Source organism: Nothobranchius furzeri, chromosome 10, assembly GCF_043380555.1.
Source record: "Nothobranchius furzeri strain GRZ-AD chromosome 10, NfurGRZ-RIMD1, whole genome shotgun sequence".
Lineage (NCBI taxonomy): Eukaryota > Metazoa > Chordata > Actinopteri > Cyprinodontiformes > Nothobranchiidae > Nothobranchius > Nothobranchius furzeri.
The window spans coordinates 40,341,570-40,363,156 of NC_091750.1; the positions used below are offsets into that span (position 1 = coordinate 40,341,570).

Here is a 21,587-nt window from a genome sequence, read left to right on the forward strand (position 1 = left end):
AATTTTCCCTTTGGCTATTACAAATCTACCTTCTTTGTTGTGGGTCTCTTTTATTAATTCAAAATTAACTGATGGGGGAATCAGAATAGCTCTTTTACGATTATTTTTACATGAGCTAAAGGAACAATTAGAAAACCCAAACTTTTTTTATTTTTCATGTTCATGTTTTGATAGGTGCGTTTCCTGTAGGAACACAATTTGTGCCACTTCTTTCTTTACTCTGCTGAGTACCTTTCTTCTTTTTATTGGGTTACCCAGTCCATTAACATTTAAGGATACCACTTTAACCTTATCTGAGACCATCGGCTACTTTCAGGGGAAAAGGATGTAAGCTTCCCCTTTGAACATATGAACTTCACAAACAAAATGAATAAAACCAGAACGAAGGTGTACTTCCATCAGTAGGGGGTGCTCTAACCCCTCTACATAGACCCCGTTGGAAGGTCGTGGGTATAGCCTCCCTTTAAGAGTGGGCCCAAAGCTAGAAATGGTTACCGAGTACCTCAATACCATTCTATAAGTCCAACGCATCATTTGTAGTCTTAACAGTTCAAAGTTCCCACATATATTTATATTGAATATGGCCTAAAAATCTTCAAACAAACCTCTATGCCGATCTCCCTCTAAGTAAACCGATCCTCCACTTCATATATTTATTTGCCAGAATCAGTGGCTCCAGCAGGGCTTCTCTGAAAACTCTGAAGCTTCTTTCGGGCCCTGTGAGCTGTGGTGAGGGCGATGGGCCCTTCACTCTCCCAGCTCCATCCGATCAGCTCCCGGAATCGTCCCTCCATGTCGTCCTCTGCCCTGGCCAGCGGCTCCGTCCCTGCCACGGGGAGGCCTTGCGTCTGCAGCTCCTGCCTCGCCTGCTGTGTGCTGCTGTAGGTGCGGGTCCCCAACTCCCAGTGGATCCAGATACTTGTATAGGGGTTTGAAAGCCAATCCCCTTTTCTTTTAGTGCTTTCTTGATGCAGTTGTACTCACTGCGTTTTTTCACGATCTCAGCCGCATAGTCATGGCTGAAATAAACTGGTTTATTCCCTAGTTGGATTTTTCTCATTTTCCAAGCTTCCCTCACCTCAGTTTCTTTCGTAGTGAATTCTTGGAAGTGTACTATAATCTGTCTTGGTGTCTCATCGGGTTGTGGTTTGCGGCCTAGTGACCGGTGTGCCTGCTGGATGTTTAGCTCCATGTCCTGGGGTAGCTGCAGCTCGCGCTGGAGGAATTCTTTCAGGAATAACGGTAGGGAATCTCCCTCTACCCCTTCTGGTACCCCGAAGATACAGATGTTATTCCTCCGCGACCGCAACTCCAGGTCCGTGAACTTCTGCTGCAGGACTTTCAGTTGCTCCATGTATTTGCAAAGTGCTTCGTTTGCATGGAAGGACTAGTCCACTGCCTGTTGTACCCATATCTCCGCCACTTTCACTCGGCCTGCCAGGCTTTGCATTTCCTTCGTCATATTGTCTAGTTTTCTATTTAGTTCTTCTCTCATTTGGTTGATTTCCTGGCCCAGTCGTACATTATCGCCTTTCAGTTCGGACTTTAGCTCCGCTATGGCCGCTATTATAGCGTTCAGGTCTGTTTTCGCTCCTGCTTTAGCCAAGGCCGCCGCTTCCTCCATGTTGCCCATCTGTCCTTTAGCATTTGTAGCTTTCGTCGTTGTGCCACTCCTATCTTGGGTTTTTGGCATTTTTACTTACAGCTTGTGGCTCAAAGTTAATATCTTCTCCGATATTTTTCCTGTCGCGTTGATGAGTTAACTCTTCGAGTTCAGAGGGTTTAGATGGATGTCTGGGAGTGCAAGCTAAATATGCGTCCTATCCTTGCATCGTTAAACCGGAAGTCCGGTTTCGTTTGGTTTTAAATGTGGTAGTTAGACCACTGCTAAAGAAATAGGGGTTGGACTTTGACCTGTTTTCCAGTTACAGACCTACCTCAAACCTCCCATTCTGCTGTTGGATCTCACTGCTGCATTTGACACAGTGGATCACCAGGTTCTGTTGGACAGATTAAAGCAATGAGTTGGGTTGCTCTTCAATGAATGATATCTTACTGTGTCTCACAAGTAGGTCTTTCTGTATGAGCATGGGCATGGGCACTTGTTCATCCTCAGCTATACCACTGGCGTGCAGAGTGCCGCAGGAATCAGTGCTAGGTTCCCTGTTGTTTTCTATTTATATACTTCCCTTGGGATTGCTTCTGCGTAAGTATTGAATGAGGTTTCATCCTTATTCTGATTGTCAGTTATACCTTATATCATGGGCTCAATAGCAACATTCTCTGGTCGGAGCTGGGATCCAACCTGCAACCTTCCAATTACTGGACAGCCAGCTCTACCTCCTAAGAAAGTGTTATTTAAGGACCAGCTTTTCATCACAGAGCATCAATTGTCAAACTTGTGGTCAACCTTGATTTGATGAACTTTATTTAAAAACATGTCAAACATAAGTTACAATCATCTCTTTCATACATTCGCACAATAGGTACATTTCGACTAATCCTAATGTCCTGTATTAGTTTGTATCCTAATGTTCTCTGACATAAACATGATCCTGAATTATTTAGTCAACATAAAAGATATAATTTTCAATTTTCCATCCTTTATAATTACAGACGCATATCTGTAAGTGTTTGACCACAGATAAAAAACAAAGCAACAAATGAATTAATTGAAAAAAAAATGTTCATAATAGAATGTATCAAAAACTATGCTTATCATGTATGTCTAGGAATATGAATAATTTTTATGTTTTATTCTGTTCAGCGCAATGGTTTTCAAATGCAAGAATAAAGAAACAACTGCAACTATCTCTGACCCAGTCTCAATACTCGCACTGCGCCCTACAGTCTTCTGTGAAGTACACTTGAACAATGAAAAACACCATGAAGCTGAATGCCAGTTTTAGGAGTTGTATGTATACCAGAACTTCATTCGTTTTTGATCTTTCCTCTATAGTATAGCCTTCTCCAGAGACAATTCATAACGAAAGTAAAAACTGTTAATGCTACAGCTATAACTGCCAAGATGAATATTAAAACATCAATGGAGTAGTACTGGAGGGTGGACATTTTGTAGGACTCTGTCCGCAGATGTGCAGCTCCTTTGTGCCTCATGACAAACTCGATCCAGAAGATGGCTCGATCCAGGGGTTTCATGGGCTGATCCCTGTGAAGACTGGACAACTCTTTCATCTTCTGTCTGTAGGAAGGTTCATATAGAACTTCTTTTAGAGCATCCAAGAAGATTTCTTTATTCACTGTTGCAATGTCCAAGACTTTGGCCACACCTCTTGATTCCATCCTAAAGAAATTATCTGGTTGGTCAAACAAGAGAGGCAGCCCAACCAGGGGGACACCATGGTAGATGGCCTCCTGCAGTCCATTAGTACCTCCATGAGCCACAAACAACTTGGTCTTAGGGTGTCCTAGGAGGTCATTCTGGGGTAACCAGTCCAAGAGTAAAGTATTGTTTCCAAGGGTGGATGGTTTCTTGCCTTGGTGTCTCCAGATGACCCTCTGGGGAAGGTTTGCAAAAGCAGCAGCAATTTCCTCATCAAGATCATCAGGAAGTTTTTCCACCAGAGTCCCTAATGTCATGACAATAACCCCATGTTCTCCAGATCCCTGTACAAAATCTTCCAACTCTTTGGGGAGAGGTTTGGAGGGTTTGCACTGAAATCCTGCCATGTAGACAATGTTTGGCATTGTGGGTCGCGGAAACTCAAAGGTGAAGTCATTTCTCATCAGCCAGATGTCAGCTGCCTGAAACAGCTCCATGTAATGTACATCACTGCCAAAGTAACGATGAACAAAGGGAGGGTAGTTTGGTTCTGTAATATATAAAATTTGCAAACATGTAAAAACATAGTAAATAATGTTCTTGACCCTTTGCATAAAAGTCATTTTATCAGTCAGCTCTGATCCTGATATTGGGACATATGAAAGTGGCGATGGTGCAATTGCTTGATGCCCCTCACCCTGAATGGTCCATCTAACATTAAAGACAAGTGGAAGACCCAAACGATGGCCCAAAAGCACACCACCACCAATTGCAGGGTCAGTAAGGAGAACATCATAGTTTGCATCTTGAAGGCTCTGCATGAATTTTGTGTTCTCAAAAATGTCTTCTACCATTTGAAGCACCTGCTTGGTCATGAGATCGAAATGTCTTACTAGGTCATATTCCAAAGAAATGCGAGACCAAATTGACGAGCCGTTGCGTCGCATGTTTATTGTTTGCATAACATAAGAACCAAAGTGTTCCTTGTCAAATCCAGCTGAGGAATTAATGGTGATTGCTTTGTAGTGAGGAGAGTCTTCCTTGATATACCAGGTGTCAGATGGGCGTAACACTGTGATTTCATGACCTCTGGCGTGAAGTGCTTGGATAATAACATTCATGTTGACCCAGTGGCTTCCATCAACGGGAAACACCAAAACCTTTCCTCCATATACCAAGGGTGATGTGCAGAGCAAGACTGCAAGTGTCAGCAGGGCTGGTTGGCACATGTCTGAAAGAGATTGACAAAAGATGTGTTAGATCTGTCTGTTTCTAAAATGACTTCGGTTTAAACGTGTGTGTGTTTAAAAAAGTAAGTAACTTAACTTTTGGCTAATTTAACAAATTCAGTCAGTCTAATGACATGACAAATATTCATGATAATTGATTTCTAATATGCTAAGAGAAATTAAACGAATGTGACAACTGGAAGTTGTTTTTTGCCACCTCACTTTTAAAATAAGTGGGATGTTATTTAAGACAAAAAAATTTTAGATGGTTAAATCAACAAGTTGCTAAAAGACTCAGATTTACTTCAATACAGCAGGTCTATTTCCTAATCTTGAAAATAAACTTAGCATAAAAAGTAAGAACATTTATGCTTGATTCGTTATTTATTATCACCAGTGTAACGTACCAAGTGGTCAAATTTTCCCCTACAAATTGACCTGAAAATAACCTTTCATTTGCAGACATGAAAACAACATCTGTTTGGCCCCAAATCCAAAACAAGACTGCCCCAGTTCTTGCTGCTGCAAGAAGACAAAACATTCTCACTCCAGGACTCATGCAGACTGCTGCACTTTCACTCTGAGGAAAAGTCATCTTGAATTATAAATAACTTTACAGGTTATAAATTGGAATAATATGTGTTGAATGAGCAAGATGTTTAAATCAAATGTTTGAATAATCTGTGCCTAAATCAATGATGCCTTTAAAATGAATGTTGTTCCTGCAATGATCCATTTCAGATCGGATCTACACCAGATCAGTATGTGTTTGATTTAACAAGTTAATCAATATTTACACTCATACACATTATAATAAGTTAATTGTTAACATTCACTTCACATAAGTGTTTTAAAACATTCTCTTTCCCACAAAGAGTTAACCTCTCTGAGTAGCTGAAGGAAGGCGTGACGTCTGAGAAATGTTTTGGTAAAGCCTTCAAACATGTCAAATTCTGATTTGCCAAATTTATAAACAATGGGTTTAATAAAACAAGAATTACTTCCTGATTTCTCGCCGACTCTCGAGCTGGCCACTTTGGGAACAGCAATTTTTAAACCATCCCATCTTTTGACCTCAGGTCAAAGCCTTTCTGCAACGCTGCGGGTGACAAAACGGCTCTTCTAAGAGCCAAACAAACAGACTTAGATGCAAACAAGCATTCCAGCTTCCTGTCGTCATCTGGAGAGATCTCAGACTAGACGGGTCCTATCGGAGCTAATCTATGGGTTCCTGATATCAGAGGTCAAACTCCACTGGCAGTGACCAGCACGACCTCTTGACCCACCGAATCGCATGAGAATCTCCACACAAAGGGTGCGTAGATTCAACACTGATTGCTTCAGATGGTTTTGTAAAAAAATCTGTAATTAACAAACAGCCTAATTCTTTTACAACCCTTACTTAACAAATTCTCAGATACCCAGGAAAGGTTTTGCAGAACATCTAGCTTCCATTCCAGCATTCCACACATCACATTAAATCACTTTATATCCATTACATTACATATCATTATTCACACCTTGTCATGTTTAATCATTAGTTTAGGGAAAAGAAAAAAATTCATTTTTATAAATTATATAAAAATGATATTTATTTATTTATTATATTTGTACCTTTTTGTACAAATAAACCACTTTTAAACTCCTCCGCCAGTTTTTATGTTATCCCCATCCTTCACATTTTACCATTTCATGTCGGGGACGTAACATAAATGGGGGCTCATCCGGGACAGTATGACTCTGAATTAATACGAAGTGTGTTTATGGTCCCTGAATAAGTAAAGAACACTAAAATCTTCTGATTAAACATTCAAAGGTCAATCAGATTGATTTTTCATATTTATATGGAATGATCACATCTTATTGAACATTTTAAAGAAAAATTGGGTCAATCATTTACAGTACACCAGGCTTTTTTGCAATAGATTGTATTTTATTAAAAAGCCTGATTAGTCAACTTTATGATGAAAATTAAAAAGCCTGATTAGTCAGCTTTATGATGAAATGCACCTTAAAGATCATGCATCTGTGGAAAGAGCAACGCATGTGTGTAACCCTCAAGTAAAAAGTCAAAAATCCCTTTATCTGCTGCCCGCGGATAAACGAAGGAAGTGACGCCACCATCGGCGTCAGCCTGATGATGTTTGCAGCCGCAAACGAAACGTTGCAGGTAATTAAACCATTTCTGTGATTTAAAAAGAAATGAAAGATGGAATTCACTCGGTACGGCTCCAAAGAAACAACAAAATCAGTTTTACTTGCTAATATTTTTGTAAATGAAGTGATTCCAAAAGTTCAATTTGTGCACAACATGGTAGATCATTTAGTGAACAACAATCTAAATAAACAATTTTATGCTACTCTGATAGCCTTGCAAGCCATTCTAAATATTTGAAAACCTGCTGAGCAAAATATTTTGCTACTTTAACAGTTTGTCTAGATTTCTTGACTACTGCTCTGATTGAAATGCATGCAAATTTGTAAACTTTTACTAAATTTGGACACAAAATGTTTCCTCTTTAACACAATCTACTCCAGAGAAACTTCAAAACAGAAACAAAACTTGATTTTGCTGCAAGTATAACTATTAATATGAATGCTAGAACGTCGATGGAGTAATACTGGATAGTGGACATCTTGTAAGGACTCAGTCTTCGAATGTGTAGCTCCTTTCTTCCTCATGACAAACTCAATCCAGAAGATGGCTCAATTCAGAGGTTTCATGGGCTGATCCCTGTGCAGATTGGACAGCTTCTTTATTTTCTGCCTGTAGGATGGTTTATATAGAACCTCCTTCAGAGCATCCAGAAATATTTCTCTATTCACAGTTTCATAGTCCAGAACTTTGCCCACTCCTGATGCCATAAAGTTGTCTTGCTGGTCACAGCAGACAGCTTTATTGCTTTTTAATCTTTATTGATTTATTGAGATGATCTTACTTTGTTTTATCATGATGTGTTCTTTCTTGTCTTACTGTAAGGTGACCTTGAGTGCCATGAAAGGCACCTATAAATAAAATAAATTTTTATTATTATTTAACATGAGGGGCAGCCTAACAAGGGGGACACCATAGTTGTTGGCCTCTTGGAGTCCATTAGTGCCTCCATGAGCCACAAACAACTTGGTCTTAGGGTGTCCTAGAAGGTCATTCTTGGGTAACCAGTCCAAGAGTAAAGTATTGTTTCCAAGGGTGGATGGTTTCTTGGCTTGGCGTCTCCAGATGACCTTCTGGCAGAGTTCCGCAAAAGCAGCAGCAATGTCCTCAGAGATATCCTTGGGTAGTGTCTCCACCAGAGTCCCTGATGTCACAACAATGACTCCATGTTCACCTGAACTCTGGTGAGAGGTTTGGAGGGTTTGCATTGAAATCCTGCCATGTAGTCAATGTTTGACATTGTGGATTGTGGAAACACTAAGGTGAGATCATCTCTCAACAGCCAGATGTCAGCCAGCTGGAACAGCTCCATGTAATGTAGCTGCCAAAGTGACGATGAACTAAGGGTTTGTAGTTTAGTGTCACAAAGTACCAAACGTGGAGAATTGTAAAAATATATTGCAGGATGTTCTTGCATGAAAGTCATCTCATCAGTCAGCTCTGATATGTTCACTAAGATAAAGACAATAAAGTTTATCTCTTACTAAATAGAATATTTACTAAGAAATCAATGTAGCCATAGCAACACTACTCGATATATGTTGTGTGCGTGTGTTGGGGGGGGGGGGGGGGGGGTGAGTGTGTGTATATGTGGGTGGGTGTTTGTGTGTGCGACAAGTCTTTTCAAGGCACTTCAAAAAGTAAACATTCCAATACAGGTCCGTTCATTAAGCTAATCAGTAACAAGTTTCCTATATGAGGAACCCAACAGGTTGCATCGAGTCACCGACTTAGAGAAAAAATAAAGTTAGCAGCTGAAATAGCAGGAAATAACACAGTTAAAGAGCACATTGTAGAAGAAAGTAGTCGAGTGTGGAAAGCGATCAGTATGTCCTCCATCAGTCTAGGCCTATTGCAGCATAACTACCGAAATAACTGCATAACTGGCATTTGTGGTGAGGCTGCCAGCAGCATACAAGCCAGGACCCAATCCCCAGGCCAGCTCAGATACTCATCTGGGGTTGACTGCCCCCACACCCCTAGCCACCATGCCCTCACCCAGACCCACCTAGAGGCGATTCAGCTATCAGGCAGCGACCTGTGGCCACCGTCAAGACCTCCCAAGGACCCACACACGGCCGCCAGAAGCCCACCCACCAAGACCACCCAAGCACCACTAGAGTGGGGCAGCAGCCCCCCAGACTCCCCCAGGAAACCTCCACATGCTCCAAACTTGGACCTTCCATCACATCAACCACAGCTTTGTGTAGGACAATATCAGTGACCCCCCCATCATCGCTATGGGATGGAACCGATCAAAGGAGCCCAGATAGATTGTTTTATATTGGAAGCAGAGGCTGGCTCAAGTGTAATAAGATCCAACAAAAGATGTATATACTGGTTAATGCAAAGAATATCTTTATTTTTCTAGTTCATGAGAACAGTTTTTTTGCGATGTATATGGCAAGTCAAAGCCACACAAACCAATTGGTTTCCATCAGGACATCATCCAGGTTTCCTAGCAAACAAAAAGAGGGGGAAGTTGCGGTATCACATTTCAGACCCTTTGACAGGTCTTCACATACTCTACACAAAAATCCCTGAACAGGTGGACGGGACCACAATGAGTGGATATAATTGTCAGGAATTTTGTCTGTGCAGTGTATACAAATTTGAGACCAGCAATTCTGGTCAAAGGTGACTGACAGATCCCCCTCCCATTTTTCTATAGGAATTGCTATGGAATAGTTAATTTTGTACAGTGTCTTATATACTTTAGACAGTAGTTTGAAGAAGAAGAAGAAGAAGAAAAGATATTTTCTAAAGCGCCTTTCAAGATAAAAATCACGGGGCGCTTCACAAAAACAAAAAATTTAAAATATAAAAAAGAATTTAGAAAATGTTTAAAATATATTTAAAATGAGCAAAAAATAGACAATTGTGATAAAAATATGTAAAGAAAGAGAGAGTGAATAGGAAAGAGGGAAATCAGTGGATCCTGAGGAAGGTGGAGAGAGCAGAACAAGGAGAGGGTGATGAAGGTCATGCAAAAACCAGCTTGAACAAGTGTCTTCAGCTGCTTTTTAAAGGAGTCCACCGAGTCCACTGATCTCAGGCTCAGGGGGAGAGAGGTCCAGAGTCTGGGGGCCACAGCAGCAGCTGATCTGTCACCTTTGGCCTTTAGCCTGGTGCTGCACAACCAGTGGGCTTTGATCACTGGACCTCAGGGACCTGCTGGGGGTGTAGGGAACACTGTGTCCATTTATTTAATTCATCATAAGAGGTCTTTGATTTCCATCTATCCTGTTTATTTTGTCTTTCCCTTTCCTTACATTATTTAGTCAAAATATTTAGCTTATTTATTTCAAATTTTAACCATATTTTAAAATCTTTTTTTCTATATTGTAAATATTTTGTTCTTGTGAAGCATGTCATGATTTTTATCTTGAGAGGCGCTATATAGGAGATAGTTTTCTTTCTTCTTTCATTCTTTCTTTTAGAGTTGCTGGTAAAGCAGAATGAAAGTGAAAAAATAAACACCGATCACATTTAAAAATGAACTCCAATATCGGAAAACACGGTGGATTTCCTCCACATCACCTCACTAAATTTTCTACACTTGAAAACTTGGGAAAATTCCCCACAATGACCTCAAGTCTCTTTCCGGAGTATTTCTCTGATCCGATGGCACCATCTAGTGGCTGACAAGCATATCACACAAAAAGTCTGTCGCTCACGTTTCTTGTTGATAAATGTGCTTCTGTAGCCAACAAACAGCTAAAACATGTTATTTTATGAGTATTATTCTCATGTCATGTTTTGTTCTCATATATTTATATTTTAGAGACTCACTTGTCTGTGAAAAGTTCATCAGCTCTGCATCAGCCGAGGTACTCCTTACATTTGAAGCATCTAAGCAGTAGTCTAACGCTATTGGTTAGTTCTGGTCGGCGCTCAGTTTCCTAATGCACGGAGCTCTGCGGAGCAGGGGGCGTGGTTAGCAAATAAATAAATAAAAAAGACATGTTGCTTACGTGATATCACGGTACATGATAGGATAATCACTTTCACGGATTTCTGACAAATCATTCATCATTTCTGAAAGTAGAAAACTCCGGAAAGCTACTTTAATTCCTGGGCTTTATTGTGTCACACAGCAATGTAAAAAACTCGGCTGCTCTTGTTCTCTGAATGGATTAAACTAAGATATGCTTCGACAAACGGGCCTTTCCCATCTGTACCAGGTCGGCCCGGGCCGGATAGCCCCAGTCGGCCCCAGCCTGGCCCGGTTGATACCACACATCCTTGTCTTAAGCCCATGTGGGCTGATTCTACCCACCAATCAGAGGCTTGCTCTAATGGAAGGTGTGAATTTGCTGTCAGCAGTGGGTGTGTTGGCCCTGGTCGGCCTGAAGCAGACCCCCTCGAGAAGAGGGCTGAGAATGAGCCTTGGTTGGCCCGGAAAAATATCAGGCCACCCAGATATGTAAACAACCTACGCTACCCGGCCCGGGCCGACCCGGTACAGATGGGAATGGCCCAAAACTAAATGCTTTTAGTGTCTATAATACTATTGTGGACGCTTTTTGGCACTGATTATCACTCACTGCCCAAGCAGTCACGATATGCTGACGTATGTGCAGAGCCCTGAAAATTTAATGGAGACTCAACAGCTGGGGGGACTGGTACATCATATCTCTCCATCAATTTCCCCCTCCCACAATTTGCCCTGAAGTTCCAGCAATGGAAACACACCTAGTGGTAGCCTCACTTTAGCTTACGCATCAAAACATGTAGAAAGGTTTACAGCCCAACAGTATTCTCCAAAACCTTTATGATAGGAAAATTTTTGTTCAGTGTTCAAGGCACTCATGATGCTACAAATGGGTTTCTCCAAGCATCTGCAATGCTGCTTGAGATTCTTTTTTTTTTGTAATTGAAGTCTTTATTTACTTTTAACTTTTAACCACATGAGAACATAGAAACGAAAACAGAACAGTCAAAAACAAAACAACAACAGAAAAAAATTAAATAAAATAAAAAGGACAGCTTCCAATTCCATGATAAATTCACCTTTGTATTTTTGGTCTATTTTCAATACTTACTAACATGCAGCGCAGTACGCATAAGATTAAACTGAAGATGATCGCTCCAACCAAATAAATTCCAACCGTCTTAGCCAAAAACCCGTCCCCATGATTTGTCAAAACCCTCCCTATCATCATTAATCCTAGCCAAAAATTTTTCATATGCCACCATTTTCAGCATATTTTCTTCCCACCTATTATATTCTGGAGGAGATGGTTGCTTCCATACACTGAGGATAACTCGGGCCGCTGCAATCACCCCCACCTTTATAACCACAAAATCATATTTTGAAACCCCAGGCAACACCGACCGATCCCCTAATAAACACAATCTTGGTGACAAGGGTATTAACATACCAATCCACCTACCTATTTTGTCCAATACTTTTTGCCAAAAGGGATAAACTTTCCCACATTCCCAAATAGCATGCAGAAATGCCCCTGGATCTGACCTACATTTCCAACATTTATTACTGGTACTGATTCCCATTCTATAAAGTTTGGACGGAGTGAAGTACCACCTGTGTATTAATTTGTACTGAATAAATTTACCCCTGACCTCTCTGCTTGAGATTCTTAAACACTACGACGCAACTGAAACACTGCCACCTCACTCCCTCATGTTCCATCCAGGACCCTATGTACAGGCATCTCATCAATAATTCACCAAACCTACTTACAGATGTAAAATCTTAATAGGTACCATAAGACTTTGCTGAGACCCTGTTAACATCATCGACATTCAGGCAGATTTTCATTTCAATACGGCAAATTTGATGTGTTACCTCATGTGATGTGTTTGCTGTGAATGTTTCATTGTTAGAGAGTTAATTACGCACTTTTAAGACAAAAACGTATAAAAACAGCATTTTCTGATGTGGTGCAGACAGTTCTGTGTAACCAGATGTGTAAGTTGGCTTCAGGAGTATTTTTTACCTTTGATTGCAAAATAGAGGAAGGATGTATGGATGTATTTCTAACGTGCAAAAAAATAAAAAATAAAGAAGAACATTTTCCCCAAAAGAAAGTTTTTAGTTAAGTACACTATTGGGTACCAAAAAAATCTCAGCAGAACAGATTTTAGACAATTCATTTGGCCAAGGGAATCCATTCCCACCCTTGCATAACTTCTAGATTGTCTGCTACTCAGTACCAGTTTCCTGATTACAGCCACAATGTGGAAATTCCATTAAACCCCTAGAGGTTTGCAAGAACATTCAGTACATTATTTACTCAGGTTTCAAAGCTTTGTGCTTATTTACACATGACTTATCAATAACAACTGAATTTCTACAAAGAGGATTGAAAATCTGTCTTTTGTGTTTCTAAAGAGCAAAGTTTGAAAGTTTGTTTCTATTCAGTGCGTTCTCACAGAAAGCAAAGCGGCACATATCAGCCTAACAAGGCACTTGGCATCCTACATAAGTCTAAAGAGAGTTCATATTACTCATTTTAATACAAATGTATTTATGAGAGGGTTAAATAAAGTACATTTAAAGAGGAATTTACAGTGTAAATGTTGAAAAGTACAACGTGTTCTCAAGAAAACCAAGGCACCCTGAGAGATACATTTTAATCCTCCTGAAACAAGTTTTTTTTACAGATGTTCACAGTAAGGCGGCCTGATTTATTTCAAGTAAAGACTTGTTTTCAGCAGGAACATCTGGAAATTACTATGTTGCACTGTTGTAATTTAGGATTTAACCCCATAAACAAACCGTCAGGCGTAAACACACCATCAGATTTCCTGCAACTTCAAACTCTCTTTTGTAATTACTGGTTTATTACTTTCCCCTCTATTATAAAATAAACTTACCGGGAACACTTCAGCTGAATGATTTGTCACGCTTCAGCCAGAGCTTGCTGTCCGTGCATCCAGTCTCTTTTGACAGATTTTGGATCGACGTTCTTCTCTGGGGTTGAGTTCATAGTGTGTGCTGGATCCTGGAGCTGCAGCAGGGGTAGAGTAATGACCTCAGGGAGGGCTGAGCAGAAACGTAATCACATGACAAACTGATTAGGACTTCAGATGTGGTGCAGAGATAACATCCGTCTGTGGCTGCATGTGTTTGTAGAACAAAGGGATCTAACTGGAAAATATACCTGTCACGTTTTGCTTGTATGAACTTTTAATCACTTACTTTTGCGTTTTCAGTTTAGTGTAAACTTTTCTTAAAGTGCTGCTGACCTTTCTTAATTATTTCTGGTGGTTAATTCATGGTTAAACCTCAAGGTTTTCATAAACAGATTTTCTCTATAATTACAAAAATGTATTTTTCTTAAATAAAAATTTAAAAGCCATCATCTTTTTTATAAAGTAAACGATAAATAAAAGTCAGCTGATATGTTTGCAGCATTAGAGAAATAAACCTAAATGACCTTTAGTGTGAGTAAAGTTCAGTGTCCAGCTGCATTTATCCAAACATTTACTGCATAACATAAGCTAAGTGACATCAGTAAAGTCAGTGAGTGTTTATATGTGAAAAATGATTAGATTTAAATAAACTACACAGAAAAGTTCATATAAAAATAATACCTAAATCTGCTAAGAGGGAGTCATCTTGTAAACCATCCATTAAAAGTGGACTGAAGCAGCAATAAAACCGTTATCAGTTTATTATGACCCTGACAACATGAGGCACAGACACAGAAGTCACTTAAAGCAATAGTACGACATGTTCTATTCAGATTAATCATTAACCTAAAGTCTCTTTTACTTATTAACCTAATCAGTTGCTAGTGGTATGAGTGTCCACTCTGGGACTGGGAAATCGGGGGTTCAAATCCACAGTCGGGTCATACTAAAGACTTTAAAAATGGAACCCCATGCCTCCTTGTTTGACACTTAGCTTTGAAGGGTTGGATTGAAAGGTTGAATTGAGGGATTAAAGGTGGAATATGGAACAGTTAGGGTTAGTTTAAGATTTTTGGAGTCTACCTGATCGATCCCGGTGGCTGCCTAGTGGGATCTGGTGGGATCTGACCCAGGGACCCAGGGGCTGGCTGCAGAGAGCAGCGTTGCACAACCAGTAGGCTTTGATCACAGGAATGCAGGAGATGTGAGAGAAAATGGAAAAAGGACAAACTGCATGGCTCCCTGATTGCCCTAAGGGAAAGCTGGAAAAATTACCAGGAGTTTGCTAAAAAGGCAAAGACTGACTATAATTCAAACCTAGTCGATTCTAATTGTAACAACTCTAGAATGCTTAATGCCTCAATTAATGCTGTAATAAATTCAAATTCAAATTCAAATTCAAAAATACTTTATTAATCCCAGAGGGAAATTGATTGCTGTAGTAGCTCAGAATAATAATGATAATCAAGTCATCAAAGAGTTATTGTATATTACGATGGCTGTTGGCAGGAAGGATCTCCAGTAGCGGTCAGTGTTGCAGCGAAACTGAAGAAGCCTCTGACTGAAGACACTCTTCTGTTGTCGGACAGTCTTGTGAAGAGAATGCTCAGTGTTGTCCATCATTTTCTTGATTCTCTGGAGAATCCTTCTTTTCATTATCTCCTCCAGTGGTTCCACAGTCGTCCCCAGAACAGAACCAGACTTTTTTATTAGGCTGTTGAGCCTTTTCAGGTCCCTGCTTCTGATGCTGCTACCCCGACAGACGATGGCTGAAGAGATTACACTCTCAACAACAGACTTGTAGAAGATCTGCAGCATCTTGCTACAGACATTGAAGGACCTAAGCGTCCTCAAGAAGTGCAGTCTGCTGTGTCCCTTCTTGTAAACGGCTTCGCTGTTCTTTCTCCAGTCCAGTCTGTTGTCCAGGTGAACTCCAAGGTATTTGTATTCCTCAACCACCTCCACTTCTTCTCCCATGATGGAAACAGTGTTTGACTCCACCCTGTTTCTTCTGAAGTCTAAAATCATCTCCTTTGTTTTGTTCACGTTCAAGGTCAAATTATTGTTTCCACACCATGCCACAAAGCGCTCCACCAGCTCTCTGTACTCAGCTTCCTGTCCATCTCTGATACACCCGACAACTGCAGAGTCATCTGAGTATTTCTGTAGATGACAGGTCTCTGATTTGTACTGGAAGTCTGAGGTGTACAGGGTGAAAAGGAATGGTGAGAGTACAGTCCCCTGTGGTGCTCCAATGTTACTCCAATGTTACTGATTGCCTGGTTTGATGTGCAGTTTAATGTGGATAATGGTTTCCCTGCACAGCCATCAGACGAGATGTGTACTAGTTTTCTTGGATTTTTTATTGAAAAGGTGGCATTGTTGCGTTCTGCACTGTCAAGAGCAAATATGCGAACTCCCTCATTTCCTTTGGATAGACATTTAGAGTCTTTTCAGCCAGTATCCCTTGATGACTTAGTTAAGTTGGTGGACATAATTAAACTGAGTGGATCTCCTGAAGACATCATACCACCACGGCTGTTTAAGGAAGTCTTTCATGGAATAGCACCATTAATATTGAAAGTTATTAATAGCAGTTTTGTCTCTGGTTACGTCCCAATTGATTTTAAAAAGACTGTTATTAACCCACTGTTAAAGAGATCTGGGTTAGATGGTATGCAGCCTTGCAACTACCGGAACTCAAAGCTCCCTTTTCCGAGTAAAATTCTGGAAAAATGTGTCTATACTCAGTTAATGGATTTCTAGAAGAGTCTAACATTAAGGAAACTTTTCAGTCTGGCTTTAAAGCTTTTCATAGTATGGAAATGGCACTGATAAAGGTATTAAATGACATTATGTTGGAAACTGATAGGGGAAATCCTGTGCTACTTGTTTTGTTGGGCCTTACAGCTGCGTTCGACACTGTGGACCACGAAGTGTTGCCCATCGTTTGGAGTATAATGTCGGAATCTCTGATCTGGCCTTAGACTGGTTCAGATCTTATTTGAAGGATAGGACTGTAAGTGTAAGGATGGGTGGGTTCAGTTCTGGATTCACACACCTGCAGTGGGGGGGTCCCACAGGGTTCAATATTAGGACCACTATTGTTTTTGATTTACATATTGCCACTGGGGGACATCATGAGGAAGTATGGAATTCGATTTCATATGTATGCTGACGATTGCCAACTTTACTTACCCTTGGATTATAGAAGCAACTATCCCATTATTACCTTAATGCACTGTCTAACTGAAGTTAAGTCATGGTTGACGGACAATTTTTTATGTCTGAATGAAAGCAAAACTGAGGCAGTGCTGTTTGGGTTACATCGTGATTTAGAGCCATCAAAACCAGATTGTAGGGATATGAATGCCTACCTACGTTCTTCGGCGGTCAACTTAGGAGTGACATTAGATAACGCTTTCACCTTTGATGCACATGTGGGTGCAGTTGTATCATCCTTTTTTTACCACTTGCGACGTCTAGCCAAAGTGACGTCATTTTTAACTAGAAAGGACCTCGAGACTGTTGTGCATGCGTTTATCACCTCTCGTTTAGACTACTGTAACTCTGTCTTAATTGGGGTGAGACAGAGTACAGTAGCTCGTCTTCAGCTTGTGCAAAACACTGTGGCAAGATTCCTAGAAGGGAAAAGGAAATATGATCATGTGACACCCATCCTGGCAAATCTGCACTGGTTACCGGTCGTTTTCAGAGTGCGTTTTATTGGTTTTTAAGGCATTGAATGGGATGGCACCAGAATATTTATCTGACTTGCTACAGCCATATATACCTAGTCGTGCGCTCTGCTCAGAGAGTCACCATATGCTTCTAGTCCCTGCAACTATGCTCAAAACAAGAGGAGACAGGGCTTTTTCAGTAGCAGGCCCAAAATTATGGAATGATCTTCCATTATCAGTGCGACTCTCCACGTCAGTAGAGGTTTTTAAGAAGGCGCTGAAGACTCTTTATTATAATCTGGCTTTTAAATCTGTGTGTTAACTGATGTTTTGTATTTAGCTGTTTTAATTTTTTTTATTGGGTTCCTATATATTCTTTGTTTTTAACTTTTTAGTTTAGTCTTGAGCAGCACCTTGGTGACATGATATATGTCTGTAAGGTGCTTTTATAAATTAAGGTGATGATGATGATGATGATGATAATATTTTCGCACAGCATCATTCCAGAAGTACAGCGGTGTGTTTTCATGGCTTTCATCCTGGCAATGGAGAGGAACAAGATCACATATGACATAAAACAGCTATATCAAATGTGATTTTATTGTTGGTTTAATGGGGGATTGCGAAAACAAATCATAATCTTTGAAGCCTCGAGGGATATTGTGATTTTGCGAGGAGGTTGGTAAAAGTCTCAAGGGATTTTGTGATCTCACGAGGTGAGCGAGGAGCACAGCAGAGAAGCCGCTTTGCTGCTGAGACTCTCCCTGTGTGCATTTCAGTGTGTCATGTTTAGGGGAAGGGCTCTGACCCAAGTTATGCAGAATCAACACAATGCAACAGGTATGTAAAATGAATAAAAGTTATTTATTAATCAAAACAGGAACTAAGGGTGCACTGGAAAGTCCAGTGAGAGGATACGCCAGGAACAGCAATACCAAGAGTCCTTGGTATTGCTGAGAGGGAATGTGAAGCTCCAGGACTTACTAGTGGCTGGGAACCGAGAGCTGGGGAGGAATACTGAGCCAAGGGGTCCTGATTTCCAGGGTGAGGGGTGGGAGGACGTGGCCTGAGGTGGTCCAGGAGGTTATTGCAGATGTCAGCGGAGGTATGATTGAGAAGCTGAGGCAAGGCAAAGTTCAACAAAAATGATCCAACAATACGGTTTTAATAACAAGGTAGCACAAAAACCTAAGGTCAAAAATCACCGGTGGTTGGAACTACCCAGATCGTAGTATCATCCGGCGTAGTGTTGTGTCTCAGTCCTCCTTTCATCTCCGACCTGATGATTGTGGATTGCTCACAGCTGGTGTCTCTCCACCTCTCCCACCTGGAACAAGCTCAGAGATCTGTTATAGCGGGGAGGACACACCTTGGCTCATGACAGTGCAGTGAATGTCGCGAGTAAACCTTTCTGCTGCCGTTCCGCGCCGTTTTTGCTTCCAGTGTGCAGTAGGAGTTAGAGTAATTTTTGTGAGAAAAATGTTATTTTATTTTATTTTTTTGCCAAACCAAGTGACATCAGCTGAGGGAGTCCTGTTAGCTAAATCCAGAGAAAAATAGGGATTCTAATGCGGCTCTGACAGAGGAAACTTTAAATGTTTAATAATTCTACTTCGGATGGACCAGAATCATAAAGTTATGAGTTTGCTGCATGCCCCAGAGAGCAGAGACAAACCAGAGGGAGAAACCATCAGCCATAGTAGAGAGATTAAGGAGAAGCAGCGGGGGGCAGCTTGTGAGTTAACCATGTTAACTTGTGTGCTAACATCACAGTATAGTACAGATTACTATCATGTACCAGACAGGTAAAATAGTATCGGTCAGTTAATGTAATATTAATACTAGCGTCTGTCAGCGGTCTCATACTCGTTAATATCCGTTCACCTAACCTAGTTTAGCTTAGAGAGAGATGCCTGCAATCCGGTTCTGGAGCTCATGTGGGCTTCTGTGAGCTGGATCCGACCCAGACACCAGCGAGCCAGTCCAGCTGGGATTTTTAAAAGAGGTGCATGATCCTCTCCTGGTGGTCCAGGCATGGCAGTTCTAATCCAGTTCCGATCCGGAAATCAACTGGCCCGCTGAGCCATGCATCTCTTCAGGTGGTCAATTCTGACGGTGATCTGAGCTCCAGAAATCCACATTTAATTTTTTAGACCACACTACGGGTCTCTGCAGCCCCAGCGCGGACCTCCCTGTCCCGGTACCGACCGATGTAGGCTACAGAAGTCCGTCTTTTCAGCTGCAGAAACACCCTCAGGCACAGAGATAGAAGCGCTGTTCCTCTGATCTGGAAACCCGTGGACTCGATGTCCAGACAGGCTGGAGTTGGTGCAGCCTTCACACACTCTAGTTTATCAACATGAACACAACCCAACACTAGTAAACACACACACTGACTGGATCACATGACCTCTCTACCCTAAAACTAGCCATTCTCCACACTGAGCTGAGGCAGCCTAGCTTCTAACTCCCTTTGGTTACGTCAGAGGTTCAGAGTTAGAAACAAGAGAAAGGAACTTTTTACTAGAACACTGCTGTTGTGTGTTTCTAAACCAAATATCCATAATAAGATTTTCTAAGTATGTTTTGGACAGCATTTTACAAGAACTAGAAAAAAAAGTAACCTGCTATTTGCTCTTTAAAGGCTATAATTAAAAAATAAATAACCAAATATTACTTTTGTTGAGCACAACACTGGGTTTAAGTTTACATCTACCAGTCACTAAAGGGCACTGTTGCGCTAAACTTTCCGCTCGGCAAAGCGAGGCTGGGATTGTGTGAAGTGGCAGACTTGACAAATCAAGCAGCTGATTCTTAGTCCAGAAGATGTTCTAACAGTAAATACTGTTGTAAATTAAACTTATTAGTAGAACTTAGTCCTTATCTTGTACAATTTGTCACTGGACATGGTGCTGGCTGGCCACTTAACGTGTAAACAGTGAACCAACACCCCAATGGCTGGAAAATGTCTTCTGTTCCAGCTACCACCTCCAAACACTAAATGTCACCAGAGGTCCATGCTCCTTATTCAGCCTTTAAACCACCAAATAGTTTTTGAGCACAACCGCAGCTGCAGCTCACCCCTCCCCATGGGGATGGGTAAGATTCAGAGATGTAATTTCACCAGCATGTAACTAATGGGATTTTAAACTGTGCAGACCCCTGAGTTACATAGATGACTAAATTAAGTCCCAGTAATATGTTTTTTTCTCCGCTGATAAATAGTAAAAAGTGTTCTTGCCTGTTTTTCTTTCATCTTTTTTTTTGTCTTAACAAAAATGTTTAAACAGGACGTGATCAAGGAAAGTATCAGCTGCACTCAGAGCAGCTAAAGCAGTGGTTCTCACTTCTGGTCCTGGAAAGCCAGTATCCAGCATGTTTTCCTTGTTTCTCTGCTCCAACGCACTTGATTCAGTGGTTAAATCACCTGTGCAGCAGCTTATTCAGTTCTGCAGAAGCCTGTTAATCACCTGCTGATTGAAATCAGGTGTGTTGAAGCAGGGTTAAAACTAAAACATGCTGGATACGGGCTCTCCAGGACCAGGAGTGAGTACCACTAAGCTAACATGAACCACTCTAACATGTACATATGCTCTTGTTCATCTCCAGCCTCACCGTCCAAAAATCCATTCAGCAGCCAAGCACTGAGCTTGAGTCCATCTCCAGACGTTTCAAAGTGCTCAGTCACAACTGGACCTTACTCCTCACCCAGTACCATGCTGCACAGACAGTACCTCAGAATACCGGCCATGACGCAGGACTCTCCCCCCGCCTCTTATAAAGATGGAAGTGCCTACACCCAGCCGCATCCACAGACCTTTGTGAAAAGGCTGCAGGCGATGGAATGCTCAATGAGCGCTGGCCCACGGAGGCTGGATGATGGGAACGTGTTCTTGCCGGTGGTGGAGACAGTTTCTAGTTTCAAACCTAGCAAGTACCGATCACAGCTGATATCCAGAGAGAATAAGCCTCTGGAGGTAAGCATCCTGAGGAGGGTGAAGGAGCTGCTTATGGAGGTCGACCCCAGGAAGGCAGCCAGACACATCACCAAGAATGACTGCATGGTAACCCCAAAAGTCTCACAATCAGAAAGTTTATAAATGTTGACGTGCTGTCAAAAAACAATGTTTTCATTCTGCAAACAGAATGAGACAAATCACTGATGCTAAATCTAGTAAACCTGTATTGAGCTCATTTACTTTGGAGTTACCAATTCTCCATCTGTGGTTTATGTCTTAAAACTTCAGATCCAGCATTCAAGCTTTGGCAAGTTTTCTTTTCCATATGTTTTGTTCAAATATTTTGTATGAAAGCAAATGGAGATTATGTCTAAAAATGTCAAAAAGTTTAAAAAAAAA

At 41.1% G+C, this 21,587-nt stretch overlaps 2 protein-coding genes and 1 pseudogene across 3 annotated transcripts in view; 1 reads left to right on the forward strand and 2 right to left on the reverse strand.

The window, feature by feature from the left end:
- LOC107386036 (SH2 domain-containing protein 3C) overlaps positions 1 to 21,587 on the forward strand; it is a 49,620-nt gene that overhangs the window by 18,663 nt on the left and 9,370 nt on the right. Inside the window, exon 7 of the mRNA XM_015960199.3 lies at positions 20,839 to 21,293. Within this exon, the coding sequence (XP_015815685.1) occupies positions 20,839 to 21,293 (455 nt within the window). The remainder of the gene's footprint in view (positions 1 to 20,838; positions 21,294 to 21,587) is intronic.
- LOC107386037 (UDP-glucuronosyltransferase 2A2) lies at positions 2,412 to 18,993 on the reverse strand. Of its 2 annotated transcripts, XM_070555650.1 has the most exons (3): positions 18,214 to 18,993; positions 13,511 to 13,679; positions 2,412 to 4,514 (listed from the first exon to the last, which is right to left on the reverse strand). In XM_070555650.1, exon 3 carries the CDS (start codon positions 4,510 to 4,512, stop codon positions 2,932 to 2,934), a length of 1,581 nt encoding a protein of 526 aa, XP_070411751.1. In that variant the 5' UTR covers positions 4,513 to 4,514; positions 13,511 to 13,679; positions 18,214 to 18,993; the 3' UTR covers positions 2,412 to 2,931. The 2 variants fall into 2 exon arrangements, with proteins under 2 accessions (XP_070411751.1, XP_054586394.1); XM_054730419.2 differs by lacking the exon at positions 18,214 to 18,993 and having other exon boundaries at positions 13,511 to 14,133.
- On the reverse strand, positions 4,521 to 10,910 carry LOC139072143 (UDP-glucuronosyltransferase 2B1-like; annotated as a pseudogene).